The sequence below is a fragment of the Equus quagga genome, chromosome 7, assembly GCF_021613505.1.
Source record: "Equus quagga isolate Etosha38 chromosome 7, UCLA_HA_Equagga_1.0, whole genome shotgun sequence".
In the NCBI taxonomy this organism is placed as follows: domain Eukaryota; kingdom Metazoa; phylum Chordata; class Mammalia; order Perissodactyla; family Equidae; genus Equus; species Equus quagga.
In genome coordinates, this window is record NC_060273.1 from 80,526,060 (window position 1) to 80,545,545 (window position 19,486).

At 44.4% G+C, this 19,486-nt stretch overlaps 1 protein-coding gene across 1 annotated transcript in view; it reads left to right on the forward strand.

Moving 5' to 3' along the window:
- Window positions 1–19,486, forward strand: part of KLHL3 (kelch like family member 3) — a 111,548-nt gene that overhangs the window by 49,659 nt on the left and 42,403 nt on the right. Inside the window, exon 6 of the mRNA XM_046665363.1 lies at window positions 8,127–8,236. Within this exon, the coding sequence (XP_046521319.1) occupies window positions 8,127–8,236 (110 nt within the window). The remainder of the gene's footprint in view (window positions 1–8,126; window positions 8,237–19,486) is intronic.

A 19,486-nucleotide genomic window follows, 5' to 3' on the forward strand; every position in this document is an offset into this window, starting at 1 on the left:
AATGTATTCAATAAAAGCAACTTATACCCATGATAAAAAATTCACACAGGACACAAAGGTATAAAATGCAGAGTCAGCCTTCTCCTAGGCCTCTTTCTGAAGGGGCAGGGGGACTATCTTGGGTACCCCCACAGAAGATAGATATTATGCTTTTAAACTTACCCAAATAGAAGCATTTTGTACTCATTGTACTTTTTCTTGACTTAGTACAAAATTAAGTTCTCAGTTGGGAAATTGCAGTTCTTTCCAGACCCTTCTGTATGGGTACGTCTTATTCTTTGCATCTGGGCATCATATGGATGAACTGTAATGTATTTAGTCCTCTATTGGTGGACATTAATGTTACCATTTTTTCCTTTCATATAAAATACTTCAGTGAGAATTCTTATGTGTAATGTTTTGGAGTAGGCTTGCTAGTATGTAAGTAATGGTAAGAGTGTACCTGTAGGGTACCATCTTAGTAGCATAGTGTAGCTCAAAGAGACTGTGCATTAAAGAACTGTTTTGATAGATGTTGGCAAATTTCAGTCTAAAAAAAAGAAGTAATTGTTTCTAAAGTCAGCTCTTGCCTTCTGATAGGTCTTCAGTCCCCTGGTGTAGGCACTGGAGGTGGACACAGCACGGCTCTCGGGGGCTGAAGCACCACCTCTTTCCACCCAGCTGCCTGTTTGGTTTCCTGTTTGGAATGGCCTTGTCTCTTCCTGCTCTGGCAGTCCCTCCTGCTTCCTCTGGATCCAGTTTCCCCCTCAGGGTTATGCCTCAAGATTTTTGCTGTGATATGTATTATTCTGGGAGTGGGAGAAGGTGGGTCTCATATTTAGTAGCTGAATACTCAGACCCTTGCCCCCCAGTGGATGGTGTCACAGTCTTCTTGGGTAGCTGGTAACTGGGAAAGGGACCCTGGCGTTTTGCACAGCCTGTTGCTTATGGTTCATTATTATTGTTTCCAGGGACTGCTTAATCTTTAACCTCAACAGCCAGGGCCAAGGTTTATGAGACTTTGTTGTTTGGTAATTGGACTGCCATGCACTGGGCCATCAGCAGCGCTGGTTGGGAGGGATGTTAATGGGACCCCATTAATGAAATGGCAATTAAAATTCTTTGGACATGTTGTTTACATCAATCCGTCAAAGCTGAGTTGAAACCCTCCAGCCATGGGATGGAAAAGCCATCGGATTTCACGTGTTCCTGGAGAGAAATGGCCTTTTTTTGATTGATTGAGTCATTTGAGATCGTGGAATGAAGTGATTAAACTAAAAGCAGCAAAGAACTTTGACAAAGCATTTAAAAAACGTGAACCTCTGACTCAGTGAGGGTCAACTTGTGAAATTGCTGCCTCTAACTTGGCATCATAAAATAATGATGATGATGGTGATAATGGTGGGAGTTTCTACCATTTCTGAACACTTGCTAGATACCAGGCATGGTGCTACATTCTTCATAGGCATTACCTTATTTTGGCCACATAACTACAAGAGGTGGTTAGGATTTTTCCAATTTATAGATGAAGAAGCTAGAACTCCAGAGAGGTTTAGTAACTATGATCACATAGTTTTTAAGTGGCAATGCCCAGATTCATGATGAGGCTGTCTGACTCCAGAGCCTGTGCTCTGAGCCCACTAACTACTTTCACATCCACCTAGGCCAGTACAACCTGTCTCTCCATGGCAGTGACCTCACTCCTGTCTACCCCTGATTTTCTGCTTCTAACTTGCAGGTGGCAAATGAAGCAGTAGTACAGACACAGGTAGTTTTTGTTTCTAGCTTTTCTCCTTGTTGGGATTTAGGAAACTTTCTTCATTCCTTCCATTCTCTAGGTAACAGGGAACTTTGGTGCTGAATCAATAGCACTGACAACTGGGCAATTTTGATATAGCCCTTTGCTCTGTGTGTGTATGTGTGTTAGAGAGAGAGAAAGGGGGAGGGATGATATGTATCTTTCTAGAATTAAGTCAGCACAACAGGGGAGCTCATATCCCACCATCCCCAGGGAGGGTGGAGGTAGTAATATTTAGAGTCTGTGGGCTGGTGGTCGTGACCCCTGTGGGAAGAGGTCAGGGTGGGTCTTTGTTATTTCCCTGTAGGCGCTGAGCCTTCTCCTTGGAACAGGCAAACTGTGGGCCCTGAAAACCAAATACTGGTTCAAGAAATTCAAGAAAGCTTACCTCTGCCCTCTAAAAATAGGGCAATAGAGGGCAAGAGAGAGATTTAAAGCAGCTCTGTTTTATTTTTTTACCCTACTAATATATTTTCATTCTGTTTGTGAGTCCACCTGCATCAGACAGTCTTTCCTGGGGGGTATGACTAGTTCCATTCAGAGATCCTTATATCTGTTCCCTGGGGCCACTGGTCCTGGATTAATGGGGTTCATTGCATCTCTGCAGGTCAGAGAAATCATAGATGGGTTTTCAGTTCCATTTGATCTGGGCTTGTAGTTTAGATGAACCTGATCAAAGGCTTAGGATTATCTCGTCCTATCAAGAGGGAGGAATGGGACCAGCTTGGGAGGTTAGCTGAGCGCTAGCAGCCCTGAAGAGTAGGCAGGGAAGTGCAATAATAATTTTAGAGCACAATGTGTGCAGATGCGCAGGACACTGAGGATTCAGCTTCAAGCCGGATTCCAACAAGACAGACCATGCCCTCAAGGGGTTCACAGTCCCAGTATGAGAGAAAGGCCTCAGATTATAAAATAGGGTGATAAGGGCTTTGATAATTTTTATTTCCTATTTTGGGGGCTTTGGGCACATGGAATATCATTTTGTCTAGCCTGGTGGATAGGGAGATTAGGGGAAGATCTTAATTCAGGAGTTAGGTCTGAGATTTGAACCCGGGACTGAGGCCAAAATGTTTAGAACATTACTACTCAGATTTTTTTTTTCAAAGAAAGGTCTTTAGATTCGCATTCTCTTTCTCTGTCTGCAGCACCCCTCAGAGAGATTCTTAGGGCTCTCTGATGTCTATATTGAATTTTACCCTAATGGCCTGCTCAGGCCAAATTATCATTGTGGGGACTAAGATACTCATCAGAATGTTTGTTGCTATATTCAGACGGCCTTCGTTTCAAAACATGTCTGTACCACTTACTGCTGTGTGATTCTAAGCACATGACTTAGAATTTCCGAGCTTCCATTTCTCCATCTGTAAGATGGGGATATTGATATTCACTTCAGCAGGGCTTTTTAGAGAGGTAAGTGATGTAATACATGTCAAATGCCTAGCAGTGTTAGCTACTATTAGGAATACCCTCCATTTTCTCCATGTGTGCTTCCTTGAAAAGACCCAACTCTGCCCCCAGAGAAAGCCCTCTCCTAGGACTGTGCCACCCAATTTTCTCATCCTTTTAACATCAGGAAGATATGTATATTGCTTGGTGGGGAAAGGACTTGAAGTTATCTGATGCCCTTCCCCTTTTCTGTAATTTCTCATCCAAATGGAAAGGAACAGACCCATTGTGTTTCATTAATCAAGACTTGGAACTTGTTAACAAACAGTGTTTGTTACTTATAGTAAAGCCTGGTGTTTTTTTCCGCCCTCTCTGTTTCCATTCCTCTTTAATGAAAAAGAAGCAAAAATACAAGAAAAGTGAGATTTTATTATTGGAGAGTCTCCCTTCTAGGGGCTAGCCCATGGTTAGAAGATGCTACGCCCTGTGCATACCCCATCTATTCCTCAAGCTCTAGCCTGGCCTGCCTTGCTGTTGCATCTCCGGGAGCCTGGCACAGTTTCCCATACTTAGTGGATGCTGAGGAACATTTGTTAGAAGAATGAAGACATAGACCAGGCTCTTGCTAGACTGAAATATTGCTATTCTGCACACAGTCTCTGAATTTTCTAGCTTCCATGCTTTTGTTTATACTTAGCATGTCTCTCCCAGTCATGGCCCTATGGACTCTGGCTTGGAGTTGTTGGTGCCTTGTCTTACCCATCTTGTAAGAAAGTAAGCTCCTTGTAGGCATCAGCTCTGCATTCTTCATTTTTGAAGAAACATTGCACATGGCATGTCATACATTAACACTTATTGAGCACTTGCTGTGGTTTCAGTAAATGAGAGTTACATATGCTTGCTTATTTGTTGCCTGTACACCTTTATGAGATGGGTACTATGGTTAGCCCCATTTGATGGATAAGACGGCAGCTTTAAGAAATTGAACCTATATTACCAGGAAGTTAGTTGAACTCAATGTAGTAAAGTGGTTCTCTAAGACTTTTGAGGTCTGCAGCCTCCCCATACGGGACCTGCAGTCCCAAAGGTTGTTTCTGTCGGTGTGGAGAAGCTTCTCTGTTCGAGAGCAGTGCTGCCCACAGAACTGGACTTTGTAAAGCAAGAACGTGGTTGATTATATTCATCCTTCATTTCTAAAGAGTTTCTTAAGGATCTCAAAATGGACTAATATGTGTTATCATCTTCAAGCTTCAAAACAACCTTGAGACCTAGGTCAGGTGTTATGGTCCCGTTTTATGGATGATGAAGCCAGAGCCTGGAAGGAAGTGACTGTGAGAGGCGGAGCAAGTACTTGAACCCAGGTCTTCTGACTCTTAGCCAAGGCTCTTCACTACATTCTCCCTTAATACGTTTCACAGCAAAGCAAAACAAGAAAAATCTCCAAACAAATGAACATACGAGTGTTAAAGTTTGAAGCTGATCCTCAGAGAGGTGTCTTCTGGGAGCAGAGTGGGTTCTTTCCAGGAAGCTACTGGGAAGAGGGCTGACTTGAATACGAAGTCTTCTCGGGACTCCTGTGTCCCAGGAAATCAAGTTAGCGAGAGCATCCTGTTCTGGGTTTTTCTATCTCATTGTTTCTTGAATGTTGCTAACAGAAAAGGGACTCTGGTCCCTTGAGTCTGGGGGCTCAGCCCTATTTCCTCAGACTGAAGGGGGAAGGGAAGGAATTTTCTTCTTTGCTGTCTTTCTTCGTCTGTTCCTGCTCATGCTCTGCAAAGCTCCTGGGTCCCGGGGTGCCAGCCTTGGGCAAGAAGCTGCTGCTGCCTTGTTGCCCCCACCCCTCCAGACGCTGCTTCCCGGGAGGATTCCTGAAGGGATCTCAGTGGGACATTCCAGTTGGGCAAAGATGCAGCCTACTGCAGAAAGAAGGGACCCAGATTCCAATCGTGCAGTGCCCCAGAGAGAGGGAGATGGAGAGGTGTAGGGGGCTGACTACTTTCTTCCTTGATTTATCTTTGAGAATTCCTGGTTTGTTCGCCAAGCCACCTAGAATATGCATCACTGTACTTCCATTTTCTTCCTTTTCAAGATCCAAACCCATCTACTTTTGGCTTTATGAGCTGTGAGGAAGAATTTTTCACAGCCCAGAATTTTACTCTCTCACCTCCTCATTTTCTCTTCACTCTTTTTCCTCCTTTAAATGTTAGGTTTTTGGTCAACCAAAGATAAAGGTGGGAAGGCTGGGTGTGCCTCTGGGCCACAGGGATGTTGGCGTTCGTTTGCCAGATTCTCCTGCTGAGCTCAGCCTTGGCTGGCCCACAGAGCCTCCAGGTCCTGTGCTTTGTCACTGTGTGGTGACTGCTTTTTCTCTCCACTATTTCTTGGGTGTTGCCAGCAGATGGGGGACTCTGCTCCAGAAACTTCTTGGACCAGAAAGAGCACGTAGGGAGAACCCTGTTACTTTCCCAGCTTCCAGGCCAAGAATGAATTCTCATCATCCAAAGAAGATAGTTCACTTACTTTTATTTTAGAATCTTTAGGAGTAGACACTTTAAAAATAATACTATCTAGTCTTAAATATTTCCTTGTTTAGGGAGCTCCTTTCAATGTCTGCCCTAAAATCCGAGCTTTAACTAAAGACTTTTTCCTGCTGACACGTAGAGAATCAAGAGCAGCTTCTTACTTTAAGGCAGTTGCTTCCCTTCATAAAGGATCTGACTTTTATTTATTTATTTATTTATTTATTTATTTATTTGTTTGTTTGTTTTGAGGAAGATTAGCGCGGAGCTAACTACTGCCAGTCCTCCTCGTTTTTTTGCTGAGGAAGCCTGGCCCTGAGCTAACATCTGTGCCTATCTTCCTCTACTTTCTGTGTGGGATGCCTACCACAACATGGCGTGCCAAGCGGTGCCGTGTCTGCACCCGGGATCCAAACCGGCGAACCCCGGGCCGCCGAGAAGCGGAACGTGCTCAGTTAACCGCTGCGCCACCGGGCTGGCCCCAGGATCTGACTTTTACATCTGTCTTGTGATGTACAACCATTTCCGAGATTCAGGATGGACAAGCTTTAATTGTGGCTTCCGGTGATGTCATTAGGCCGGTGGTGAGCAAGTTGGGAGCCCTTTTTGTCCAGTGAAAGATGAAGAGATTGTTTATTATTCAATCTTTGAGAGTAAAATATTAACATTTAGGGAATCCGGATGAAAGGTAGGCGGGAATTCTTTGGACCTGAAATTATTTCATCATGAAAAGTTAAAAATGATTTTGGCAAGAAATGATTTAAACCTTAGTTCTTTGTTTGGTTTTTAAGAAGTTAAAGAGTGTGAGAGAGGGCCTTAGCACACTCTGATTTTCCTTTTCATTATTCAGCTACAGCAAAGTTGATATTTCAGCAGCCTCCCAGGGATGGAGGAACTCTGAATCTCACTTGAGGGCCTGGCCAGACCAAGCTGGGGTGGCCCTCAGGGGGAACTGGGAGTGTAGCCTTCTGGAATTATCCAAGAAGCTGCCAGGCCAGAGCAAGGCCATCAAAGAAGGAAGGTGGGGAAGGCCTAGAGCCTGGAGGGCAAGGAGCACAGATGCTCCCTGGGGCGATGGTGCAAGGTTGTGAGAGAACTGAGGAAGGAGTAGGCCTGGGGCAAATGACAAAGGATCTTGTGATCTCCAGAGTCTGCTGTACCAGGAATAGTCAGCTCTTGGGCTGGCTCACCTTGGAATAGCTTGCAAAACACTTTCACAGTTCCTTTCCCTTCAGAGCATGGGAGGGAGGCAAGACAAGTGGTTTTCTCCGCATTTTATGGATGCGGGTAGTAAGGCCCAGGGAGATGATGCTGTTGGCTCAGGGACACAACTCTTAAATGACAAAGTCAGTATTTGAATCTAGGTTCCTTTTTTTTTTTGAGGAAGATTAGCCCCGAGCTAACTGCTGCCAATCCTCCTCTTTTTTGCCAAGGAAGCCTGGCCCTGAGCTAACATCCGTGCCCATCTTCCTCTACTTTCTGTGTGGGACGCCTACCACAGCATGGCGTGCCAAGCGGTGCCATGTCCACACCTGGGATCCAAACCGGCGAACACCGGGCCACCTAGAAGCGGAATGTGCAAACTTAACCACTGCGCCACCAGGCTGGCCCCAGATCTAGGTTCCTTTTTATGAAGTGTATGCTCTTTCACTGGCATTTCGCTGTCCCTGTAATTGCAGGATGGTGGCCTGGGCAAATGTCAGGGTAGGAATTGTCACCGGTGTTTCCCTTGTATGGAACTCAGGCCTGTGAGTTTTGTCTCATTCTAGATGTCCACAAATTCCCCTCCATCTTGCAGCCTCCACAGGCCTGGCTGCCATGGACTGTTCCCAGCAATGCGGGACCAGCAGTGTTGCCACCACAACTGGACAGAGGCTTAGCTGGGCCTCTGTGAACCAGAGACTCGCTATAGCAGGCTTGACTTAGGGCAGGAAAGGATGACCCATTCTGCCAACCTGCTAATGCTGACTTCCTACCAGAACCCCCAGAGACTTAGAGCCCCGCTTTAGCTCTGACCCACTTTTGTTTGGCTGAGCTGCACAGGGCACTGTCTGCAACTCTGCCAGCTTGCGCCTTAAGGGGAAATGAGCTCAATTAAGTAGGCAGGTCTCAGTGAGGCTTTTCTGCAATGCCGTTATTAATCTCATGGAGCATGGAAAAAACATTACCTTGCATGTCTCTGCCCCATTTTCCTCTGTGTTGATGTTCAGGACGGAGGATCACACAGGGGGATGCCTTTGCTGCCAAATGAAAAGGCTAGTTTCCCTCCAGCCAGGATGGGCTGTCTTTCTTTCTGCCTCTCTGCCTCTCTCTCTTCCTCCCGCCTCCCTCCAAAGGCCCCAGGACCCCACTGTGAACCCCACAGATTGTCATGGCCTTGGTTCATGGAAGGGCAGGAGTGTGTTATAACTTTGTTTTCTGAACTTCTGCTTTTTTTGGAACAGAGCAGCACTTTCCAGAGGTGATGCTGGGGGAAGAATTTCTTAGCCTAAGTCTGGACCAGGTGTGCAGCTTGATATCCAGTGACAAGCTGACCGTTTCTTCAGAAGAGAAGGTATGGCATGGCTCTTTGGTGACACAGGAGCCTCACTTGTGAGGTGGTTACGGGAGGGACTTGTGGTTCAGGGAGATCTTTTCTCTTTTCCAGAGAGAAAAAAAGGAGCTTATTTGTCATCCCTTTAAATTAAAGAAACAAAAAAGGCCTTCTGGCTTATGACCATTCACTTCCTGAATCCTTTAAAAAGAAATAACGGTGGTGACGATGATGGTGACAGAGCTGCCCCTATTCATGGAACGTTGACAGTTTGCCAAGTGCTGTGCTCAGTGCTTTATGATGTTGGGCTCACTCAGCCTTCACCACAGCCCTGTGAGGCAGGCATTGCTGTTGCCCCACTTGACCGATGAGGAAGCTGAGACTCAGTGGAGTTAGTCAGCTTGCCCCAGGTCACTCAGCGGATCACTGCGAGCTGGGGTCTACCTGTCACCTGATCTTAACCGCGGGCCCACGTGGCCTCTTGTAGTATCATTGAGCATTTAAGCCAGAGCAAACCGGTGAGAACATCTATTTCAAAAAGGGATTGAATTTTCACTGATGAGGAAATTGAGGCCCACAGAGGGGATAGGAACTGCTGAAGGTCACACAGTTAGTCAGTGCCCATGCCGGGACTAAAGCCCAGGTTTGTTGACACCCAGTCTCCTAACTCACTGACCACATACCTCCTCCTTTGTGCCAGAAGCTTGACTTCTGCCCACTGCTTTAGCTGACCTGTGACTGCTGAGCTGTCTTACCTCTAGGCCTTCCCTATCGCTGACTCTCTGCTTGGATTATTCTCCCTTTCCGATATATATGTTACATCTTCTTTATCCATTCATCCGTTGATGGACACTTAGGTTGCTTCCATATCTTGGCTATTGTGAATAATGCTGCAATGAACATGGGGGTGCATATATCTTTCTGAGTTAGTGTTTTCCTTTTCTTTGGATAAATACCCAGCAGTGGAATTGCTAGAACATATGGTAGTTCTATTTTTAATTTTTTGAGGAGCCTCCATACTGTTTTCCATAGTGGCTGCACCAATTTACATTCCCACCAATAGCGCAGCAGGGTCCCTTTTCTCCACATCCTCATCAATACTTGTTATTTCTTGTCTTTTTGATAATAGCCATTCTAACAGGTGTGAGGTGATATCTCATGGTGGTTTGGATTTGCATTTCCCTCATGATTAGTGATGTTGAGCATCTTTTCATGTACCTGTTGGCCATTAGTATGTCTTCTTTGAAAAATGTTTATTCAGATCCTCTGCCCATTTTTAATTGGCTTGTTTGTTTTTTTTTTTGCTACTGAGTTGTATGAGTTCTTATATTATTTCCTCATTTATAAAGTGATGGTGGTAATAGAACGTATTCTCAGGATGGTTGTGGGGATTAAATGGGATAACATAAGTAAATGCCTGCTTTAGTACCTGGTACCTAGTAGGTGCTTGATCAGTGCTAGCTGAGTTTATTATTGATCTTGCATCTGGAATTAATTCCTTTCTCCTCTGTGTTCCAGGATAACACTCACCTTGTTCTGCTTTTTATTATAGTTAGTTCTGAGCTGATCTTACCTCCTCCCTCCCTGATGGTACGGACCATGTCTTATCTCTGTGTCCTCAGAAATGCTCAAGAAATGTCTCTTGAATTGTCCTAGTCCACTCTTAGTGTCCAATAGCCTCAAATAATGGCTGTTATCAATGGAATATTTAAGGAAAAGCCCTTGAAAAGGATTTTACATTGGAGATAAGGCTGTGTCCAAAGGCACATGTCCAGAGTATGAGGTGAAATACACAAGCCCCTGCCTGTCATACTGCAAAAGTTTGGTCAAGAACAAAAGCAGGTTTTTATTGGCACTATGGGCTGTTCCGAGACTTCAGAGGAATCTCTAGAAGATGACTGGCACAACAAGCTGGACTCTCCCTTAGGCTCAGGGAGGAATCTCCTTCCATTAACTGAAGTGAAACAGCACCTCCGGGGAAAGAATGCCTGTGGTCAGGCCATGGGCCCCTTCCTGCCCCAACCTCAGCAACCCTTTGTTCTTGCTGAGCCTGTTTACTGTCTTCTCTGGATTGTGCTACCCATTTGACACAATTTAAAGGGATGAACCAGTCAGTTGAGTGGCTGTGTGAATGTTGTGGCAGTCGGTCACTTTAGGTCCTGCTTGAGCAGGTCCTCAAGTGTCGTTTGAGAAAATGGGAGCAGTTATATAAGCAGCAAGATTTGGATCAACTTGGGAGTGTTTGGGTTGAGAAGGAAGGACCCTATTACCTTGAATTCATTCTGGCCCATCCTTCTCTGAGATCGTAGTAAGGTTTCTTCACGTGAGGGCTTATCTCTGCTTGCTATGCCAGGGTGGGGGTGGAGGTGGGTGTTGTAGTGAGAGGCATTACAGTACCCTGGAAACCACCTGGGCTTTGGACTCAGGCAGACTTCCATGGTTCCATGCTTGGCTTCATGATTACTAGTATTTGACCTTGAGAAGTCACTGGTTTCTTTGAACCTTAATTTCCTTCTGTGTAAAATGGGAATAGTAAGAGTCTCTCCCTTATAGTCTCTCCCTTATATATAGTTGTCATGAGGGTTAGAGATAAGTAAATATCAAATATGGTGTTTGGCAGGTGCTCAATAAATGGCAGCTGCCATTGTAATTACCACGATCCTCTATTTTGAGGCACCAATGATAATAGCAATAATGTCAATTTTTGCCATTGATAATGGTAAAATAAGCCATTGAGTTAATTTTATCTTTCCAGAAACAAAGAAACATGAAATTAAATATACTCGCTTAAAAACTGTCTATAGTGGCTCTTGTTTATTCATATGCTTATGTATGAGTCGCTCTTTCTGTAGAATCAGTTAGGCTATAGGTATTTTTCACATTAATGAAGTTGTGTTTCATATTTAGTTCATATCATAAAGTGTTACTTTGGAGTTCTGTGATGCTTTTCGGAAAGTAGATTACTCATGATCTTGATGCCTTGGTACGTTTAAGATTAGCAGTGTAATTCTGAGGCTTATGGGTCTGGCGACATTCTCTTTGGCTAAATCCATAGTTTTATTTCCCCTGAACTGATCACATATTGCTGGAAGTTAAATAGCTGGAAACTTCTTACAATTAGATGTTTGTCATTTAAATGCCGGCCCTTTAGACTTTGAAAATTCTGTGATCTGTTCCAGATTTGGTGATTTCTACTCCATTTAATTAAATTGCATATGATAGGCAATCTCTTGCATGCACAATAGATTTTTCTTTCAATATTGCATTATAGTGAAATTTTTTGAGTGTATGTGAAGTAATATCAGGGACCTTAATTTAAGTTAAAATTCAACTGCATTTTATGTTAACATTTGCAGAAAACTCAACTGAGTCAGTAATCAGATAACCTGTATTTAGCTAAATCCACACTTGAACAGCAGTATCAGCTGTATTATCACTGACTTCTCTGCCTGCAGCCCACAGGTTTCTTTCAACATCTATTGTAGAATGCAGCCAGATTTCAGACACTAAAATGTGAAAAATCTATGCATCTTAAAATAGAGGAAATGCGGTATTTTAGTGTTAATGATGATTATAAGTGTCACTGGCTGGGTCCAGGCAGCTTGCTTGTTGGGAGTTTGAAAGGTACCATAGGTTCTGCAGGCAAGAGTGGCTGCTGTTCAAATCCTGGTTCCACCGCCTTAACAGGCTGAGTGACCTTGGGCAAGGTATTTATCTCTCACCAGAATGTGTGCACCATATATAGTCAGGAATTTTGTCTGTCTTATGGTCACTGCTAGAGTGGTATCAGGTTCATGGTAGACACTAAAAAAATATCTCTTGAATGAATAAGTAAAAGAAGCTCTCTAAGTCTCAGTTTTCTCATCTGTAAAAGGAGGGTAATGATAGTGTTGTATCTAATAGAGTTGCTCTGGAGATGAAACAAGATGACACACAGGAAGTGTTCATTACCGTAAGATATGATTATTGCTGCTACTATTAGTAGTAGTCCTACTGCTGCTAGTAGTCGTAATAGTAGTAGTAGTTGTAAGGGTTGACTGGGGTCTTTCTTAAGGGGATGCTTTTCCAAGAGCCCCTATTGGTCTGGATGGTTGGCATGACCTGGGGCTTGGTGCCTATCAGGGGCTGAGAGTGGTAGTGGCCTCTTGCGCCCCAGCACCCCCAACCCTGTCTGGGCCTCTCCCAGGGCTCAGATACTGTTCTTCTTCCCACTTCACTTGCTTTTGCCCATGCCGTATCTCCTTCCCTGTACTCTAACTCCTTGAAGGCTGTGTGGGTACCTTAGCCATCTCTGTGTCATGCACAGTGCCTGACACAGTGCCCCGGAGGCACCAAGAGGTGCTCAGCAGACCTTCCCTGAGGGAGTGAAGAGGCAGGCTGGGGCTGGGTTTTGCTCTGAGCCAGCTGAGGTTATGGGAATAATTTTAACATTTTCCTGGAGAATAAGGACAAATGTGGGAACTAGAGGTCAGAGGAGGGCATGGATCTTTGCCATTTTTTCTCTTGTTTTTCCTTCGTGTAGTTTTTGGTTTTGTTTTAAAATTCCTGTTATTTGAGAGAGGACAAAAGGATCTGTAGGAGTCACAAAACCACTAGTTCTTCGGGTAGGGCCTTCCCCTTCCTCCCCGACCCTCACCCCACCCCGAGAAAGAGGCAAGATGCAGGGGAGCAAGTCCCTCCCAGTTGCCTGAGTCTTCCACGTGGGAGGTGATGCAGGGTCAGAGCGAAGCCTGTGCGCAAATAGCCTGTTTCTTGTGTTCCCCTTGGAGGCTCTGACCACGGACAACTCGGTGACCCAGGGGCAGGGGAGGCAGCCTTCTGGGACAAACACACTCTAAGGAGAAGAGATAAGACTCCTGAGTTCCATGCAGTTTTGCCTCTGAATTGCTAGTTATTGGACTTTTTGAATCTTTGCTTTCTTAGCTGGTAAATATGTTTCTACTTCTCAAGAATTCCATGCCTTCTTATGAAACGTGAGGCTTTTCAGAGTGAAATGGCCCACATTTTCACACATACAGGTCAGGAAGAAAGTGGCTAGGTCTCTTCAAAAAATTAGGTTAGTGTCAAGTATGTGTTGTAATGAGAACTACTGGTTAGTTTCTCTCTGCACGATCACATTTTTTAATGTGCTATTATCTCCTAAAACTGTAAGCAGGGGCCAAATTCTGATACCTTATCTCCTGGAAGGGTAATTAGGCCCTGGTCTCCGGGGATCATTAGTGTTGCATGATGCGTGCCCTCCTGTCTGAATTCCTAGCTTCCCCAGCCAGCAATGGGTGTGAGATAAAGGCTGGACCTCTTCACCCAGTAGGCTGGGCTTGAGTGCTTGCTGCTGAGACATTATCTGGTGATTGAGCAGGTATATCCTATATCTGCCTTGCTCTGAGGTCAGCATTAGAGCTGCCAACTTCTCAGACTGCAAACAATGATCTGGCCTGGGCCCCTGCCTCAGCATTACTTTTTTTGCTCTTCTCCTTCGGAGAGTGCGATTCAATAAGCATCTATGAGCAGAATACCATAGCACTATGACCAACAGTCTACCTTGACTGCTCACTGTTCTCCAGCTACATTTCACAAAAAATATTTTTTAAAAAATGTGGCATTTGTATTGAAGTGAGTTCAGAGACATGAACAAATAAAAGTGGAAAGCTCAACTTTTTGCAAAGTGAAACACTCACATAGCTAGCACCCAGATCAAGAACCAGAACCTGGGACTCCCTTCCGTCACTACCCCCAAACATGAGAAGTGTGGCTACTATCTTAACTTCTTATAGGTCAGTTTTGCTGGTTTTTGAACTTTATATAAATGAAATACCAGTGTGTGTTGTATGCTTTTGTGTCTGACTTCTTTTTGCCCAGCATACTGTTTTGCACATTTCTAGTTCTTACAATAACTCACAAGGCAGACATTATTGTCTCCATTTTGCAGAGGAGGAAACTAAAGCTTCCTATTGGTAGATAGTTCTGTGATTTGAAGCTGAGCATGCCTGCCTACCAGGCCCCTGCTGTTTATTAATGAACCCCGACTGAGAGACAGAGGTGAGTGATACTTAGTCATTACTATTTAAGCACTCACTGTCTGGTGGGCCGACAGACCGAAAACATGAATCCATAATATGTGGCCGAGAGAGGTCGTTGCCTGTCATCAAAGTTGGAGGAAAACACCCTGGAGTATTTTATTCCAGGTTGCTGGTTGAAGGCCGTATAGAAAAGGGAATATTAGAGCTTAAACTTGGAGAACGCGAGTAGGATTTTGGAGAGCCATTCAGGTTGAAGGAATTGTAGTAATAAAGACATAAAAGTTTGTAGTAAGTTACTGTGCTTGGGGGAAAAGTAACCCGTGTGATGAGAATCAAAGGTCTTTGCAGGGGATAGTGGGAGAGGAGGCTGAGAAGGGAGTGGGGGTCTGTGGAGAGAGTTAAGGAATGAGGACTTTCTTCTCTGGGTCAGTATTTACCCAACTGTGTGCCATAAAACTACAATATTGTGAGACATTTGTAGGGGTTTAGGTAAAAGAAAAGAAGGAAGGTTCTCAGGTCAGATCCACTTAGGAGTCAGCGGCTAAACAAACAAACTAGGTTAAGGAACTGCAGGACATGTCAGAGCTTTTTTTGTTAATGAGCTTTGTGAATCTCTAAAGGGAGTTCAGGTGTGTGGCATGATGTGTTGCCCGGGCTCATTTGGTCCCGGAACCCCTTTGCTTCAGAATGTCTCCTGCCTGTAGAATTCCAAGGAACACATTATAGAGAATGGTCTTGAGAGCACCTTTGGTTGCCACAAATATTCTATGATTTATTGCATCTGTTGTTTTTCCTTTTGGCAGTTCATTTCATTAATGACGTATAATTTTTGGTTGTGAGTCCATCTTCAGAGGGTATTATGTTCATGGTAGTCTGGGTTGCCCTGGGCTGTGGAGGTGCCCCTATAGGGCAAGTTTACTAGTTAGGAAACAGTTTTTATATTATTTTTTTGTCTTGAGTTTCCCCTGTACCACCTGGATAATGTCAGTTCAAACCCCACATGTGTATGTGGCGTGAGCTTTGGGTTCTGATTTCTTGAAGAGGAAGTTTTTATTCCCCCAGCCACAGGAGATGGCAAGCTTCCTTCCCCTTCCCATGGCAGACAGGTGGGGTTCATCTAGCCCCACTTTTACAGCTAGGGCAACACTGTGGCCTGTGTCCTAGGAGTAGCCTAGGCATTCTACTGATGGGACTCCAGTCCCAAACCCTTAAAGCTCATGTGTGAACTCTAGAGGCCTGTGAGCCATTTTGTCCTCAGCTTCCATTCAGCTCCCAGACTTGAATTCCTTCTCATCTAAAACACTTGGGCATTTCCCTCGTGCTTTTGAGTATGGCTCAAATCTTAATTTTTTTTGTAATACATCCTTTTCATGTGCTTGAAGCTATAGGGGAAGATTTCCTTCCACGTCAGCTCAGTTCACCATATTGACTGGAAGGCATTCTCCATCCCTGTGTCAGGCTCCAATCATTTTGGGATTCATGTCTCTCAGCTTGCAAGCATTTTTATCGAAAACCATTGTGCTTCAGTCCTTTTCTTTGTCCATTGCAGAATCATGGTGAACGTCTTTTTGCTGGCTGTGTGCAGCAGTGGAAAGCTGAAGTAGCATTTCCAAGCAAGGTGGTGTCACTGTTTTAGTTTTGTCATCATTTTTGTTTATATGAAGTCAGATATCTGGCAGTGTACTATTGTAGGAAGAGAACCGTATGCCCAATCCTTCCTTCTTTGATTAATTTATTCATTCTCAAGAAGCATTTATTGAGTGCTGTCTATGTAGCAGATAGTGTGTTAGTCGCAGGAGAGACAATGATGAACAGATAAACACAAGATCCCTGCCTTTGTGGAACTTAGAATCACATGAGGGAGACGGATTTTATCAAATATTTACACCAATAAATATATAGCTGCAAACTGTGCCATGTGCCGCGGAGGAAATGGACAGGGTGCTGTGAAAGCGTCACTTGAAAGCTGTGGTTCTAGTTGCTGCTCTGTCACCAATTAGCCAGGTCATGTTGGGCAGACCACTTTCCCTACTCTCTGCCTTACTTTCCCTTTTGTGAGTGACTCTAGCGGTATTACAGGGCCCTTGTGAGTCTGAAAAAAAGCAACTACAAGAAAGAGCTTTTAAGTGCCCTATAAACTTTTATGATAATGGTACTGTCAGAAAGATGAATGCAACTGGGTAGATCTTCTAGAGTCTGGGGAGCCTTCAGACCAGGAACTCTCCCAGCCAGTAATATGCTAGTAAATGCTTAACGACTAGCTCTCCAAAAAGATTTCCAAAAGCCCTGATTCGTTTGCTGATTCATTTGCCAATTTCCATGGTGTAAATATTTCCACCAAGACTGATTTCAAACTACCAGTGTAATGTCCCTAAACACTGAGTTGGGGAAAAAACATGCATGATGAGCTCCAGCACCAGCACACCACCGCTCCCAGCTGTCCTCGGTATTGTGTGTGTCTATGAGTTGGGAGTTTGGTTAACGTAACTCTTGTTAAGCTTTGGTTTAAGAAACAACAGCAGAAATTTGACAGAATCATTCTTGTGTCTAGAAGTGCTGTCTTATTGATTTAAAATCATGGCAGCAAATTTGGCAAATGCTATTCGCTCGACCCCTGGGAAAGAAAATGGTATGTACTGGGGATGCACCAGGAGGGCTTAAAGGATTGTAATGAAGATGATGGGTGTAGGAGTGTGGTTTCCCAACTCACCAGCGTGCCCAGCTTTCTCAACTAATTGTGCCTCTGAGATGCAGTATTGCCTAACGTGAGAACTTGGAGTTTTGGAATTAGAGGTGAGTTCACATCCCAGATCCACTATTTCCTGCCAGTATGACCTTGGACAAGTTGCTAACCTCTGAGGCTGTTTCCTCATGTGTAAAATGTGAGCAGTGATACCTACTTCACAGAGTTTTTGGTGCACTAAATGAGATCCTGTGTGTAAAATGCCTGGCATGTGCCTGTTGTTAGTGATAAAGTTAGTCCTTCTCAGATCTTGAGTAACAAATCAGGTCCATGTGCAGGATCCTAGCCTTTCCCCTGACGTTCTCAAAATCAGCTTATTTTCTCCTGGCCTGTGTTTTGCTGAGAATCGCCCTTAACTGGATCTTTCCCCTTGCCAAGTCACTGCCCTGCCCATTTTAACGTGAGTCCTTCTTGATTCTCAAACACATTTTGAAAGCAGAGGTAAGTGCCCCAGAGTTCCCCACTTTACTCAAAGTGTGCAGGTACAGTCCGGCTTGGCAGCCTGTGTAACGAGAGTGGTGGGTAGAAGGATCAGGTTCATCTGGTGTGCTCTGGCCAAGGCTTGTGCTTACTTTGGAAGCGTGGTGAGCCAGGGACTGTGAAATCCAATTTTCTCCAACTCCTTTCCACATAGCAACCTTGTAGCAGTGAAGAAATTGGTTCTGGAACATGAAGCAGTGAGGAAATGTTGCTATTTCTTTGTTTAAAAGTGAAACCCTAAACAGGCCTTGTGTCAGCTGATTATTTCATCGTGGGACTCATAAAAAGTATTTTCATCTAAGTAGACATCACTCTATCCCATGATTGAAGCCATAGGGTCTCTGCTTAGATTTTATAGACCAGGGGTTGACACAGTTTTCCTATAAAAGGCCAGATAGTAAATATTTTAGGGTTTGGGGTCCCAATTCACCTCTGCTGTTGCAGTGCGAAGGCAGCCGCAGACAATATGTAAATGAGTGAGTGTGGCTGTGTTCCAATAGAATTTTATTTATGAAAACAGGTGGCAGCTGAATGTGGCCTGTGGGCTGTAGTCTGCCAACTGCTGCTGTAGACGTTTGAGAGGCCACTGAGGACTATGGGTGAGAGCATGAGCACTGAGTGGGGTTTGTGTGGATCCAGCCCTGCTGCTTCCTGGCTCTGGACTTAAGCGAGTTGCTTAGTAAGGGGCAGGAGCGTCTACTCTTTGGGTTCTCATGAGAGTCCAGGGAGACATGTCTCTGAGGAGTGTGGTGCAGGGCCTGGCATGTGGTGGATACCAGCTGCTGCTGCTGCTGTTACTCAGTGCCCCCTTGCCTCTGCCAGTCTCTTGATGGGAGGGGCTGTTGAGAATGATTTTAGGCACACTGAAGGCTAAAGCTAGTTGGCAGTTTATTTGCTTGTCTATTTTTCAACCACGAAGTCTAAAAGCAAAAAATATGCAGCCTTCTCTAGTTGCTGAGAAGGTCACCATTGTTGCCTGTGCTGTGGCTTTCACAGCTGAGTAGGTAAACAGTGCAACCAAGTGGGACCAGTTAGACAAGTCAAGCCAAAAATAAAGATAAGGTTAAATATCGACTTCATTAGACTCAGCTTGCCTCTTAGCTTTTATAACAAAGACTAGGCTGGTTAATGGGGATGGGCATGATCAGTAAACCTTACCTTCTCAAGGACTTGCAGTTCATTCTTCTGCAAAGCTTTCTCAACCAGCCACCTGCTCTGTGCCTGACATTGTGCTAGGTGGCAGGAGGTGCAGAGACAGAGCAGGTACCCTTTTCACCCTGTAAGAGCTCACAGTCTAGTCAAGTGGAGCAGAAGGAAGTGTAGATAACCACAATGCAAGGCAGAAGGGGACTGTGGCTGCCCACCACCTAACCCAGCAAAGCCAGACTTCTCCAGCATCCTTTGGTCTGCAGTCTGCTCTGCTCCAGCCTGGGCAGATTCCACTGCCTTCTTACATGCTTATTCTGAACTCATTTGACCATTCATTCATTAAAAAAGTATTTGAGTGTGTATTATGTGCCAGCAAATAAGACAAGGTCCCTGTTCTCATGGATCTTAAGGGCTAGTTGAAGAAACACAGTTATTCACAAAACAATGCTGTGAGGGTGAGAGACATAGCTGTATAAGATATAATAATAAAAAAACCGAACTAGACAAGGAGGATTTCCATGGTGTGTGTTTGTTTGTACACATGTAGGTTATTTTATACAGAAATGGGAGCAAACACTGCATACATACTGCGTCTCTCCTTCTGTCCCATTCCATTCATTCTCTTTCCTTCCCTTCCTTTCTGATGGATTCCTTTCTGAGTCCTTGTCCAATTTGAGCTATACCCGACCTGACTTAAGTATGTATTTAGGAAATAGGACCAAGCATTTTAGGGGCAAAGCATCATTAGCATGTCAATACACATAAAAAATATAGTTATGTTAAGAAAAATTAGAGGTTTCTTCCTCCTCCCTCCCCACCCCCCCAGGAGACATGGCTTCCATTTCAACTTGTAAAATTTGAAATTGTAAATTTTGTTGC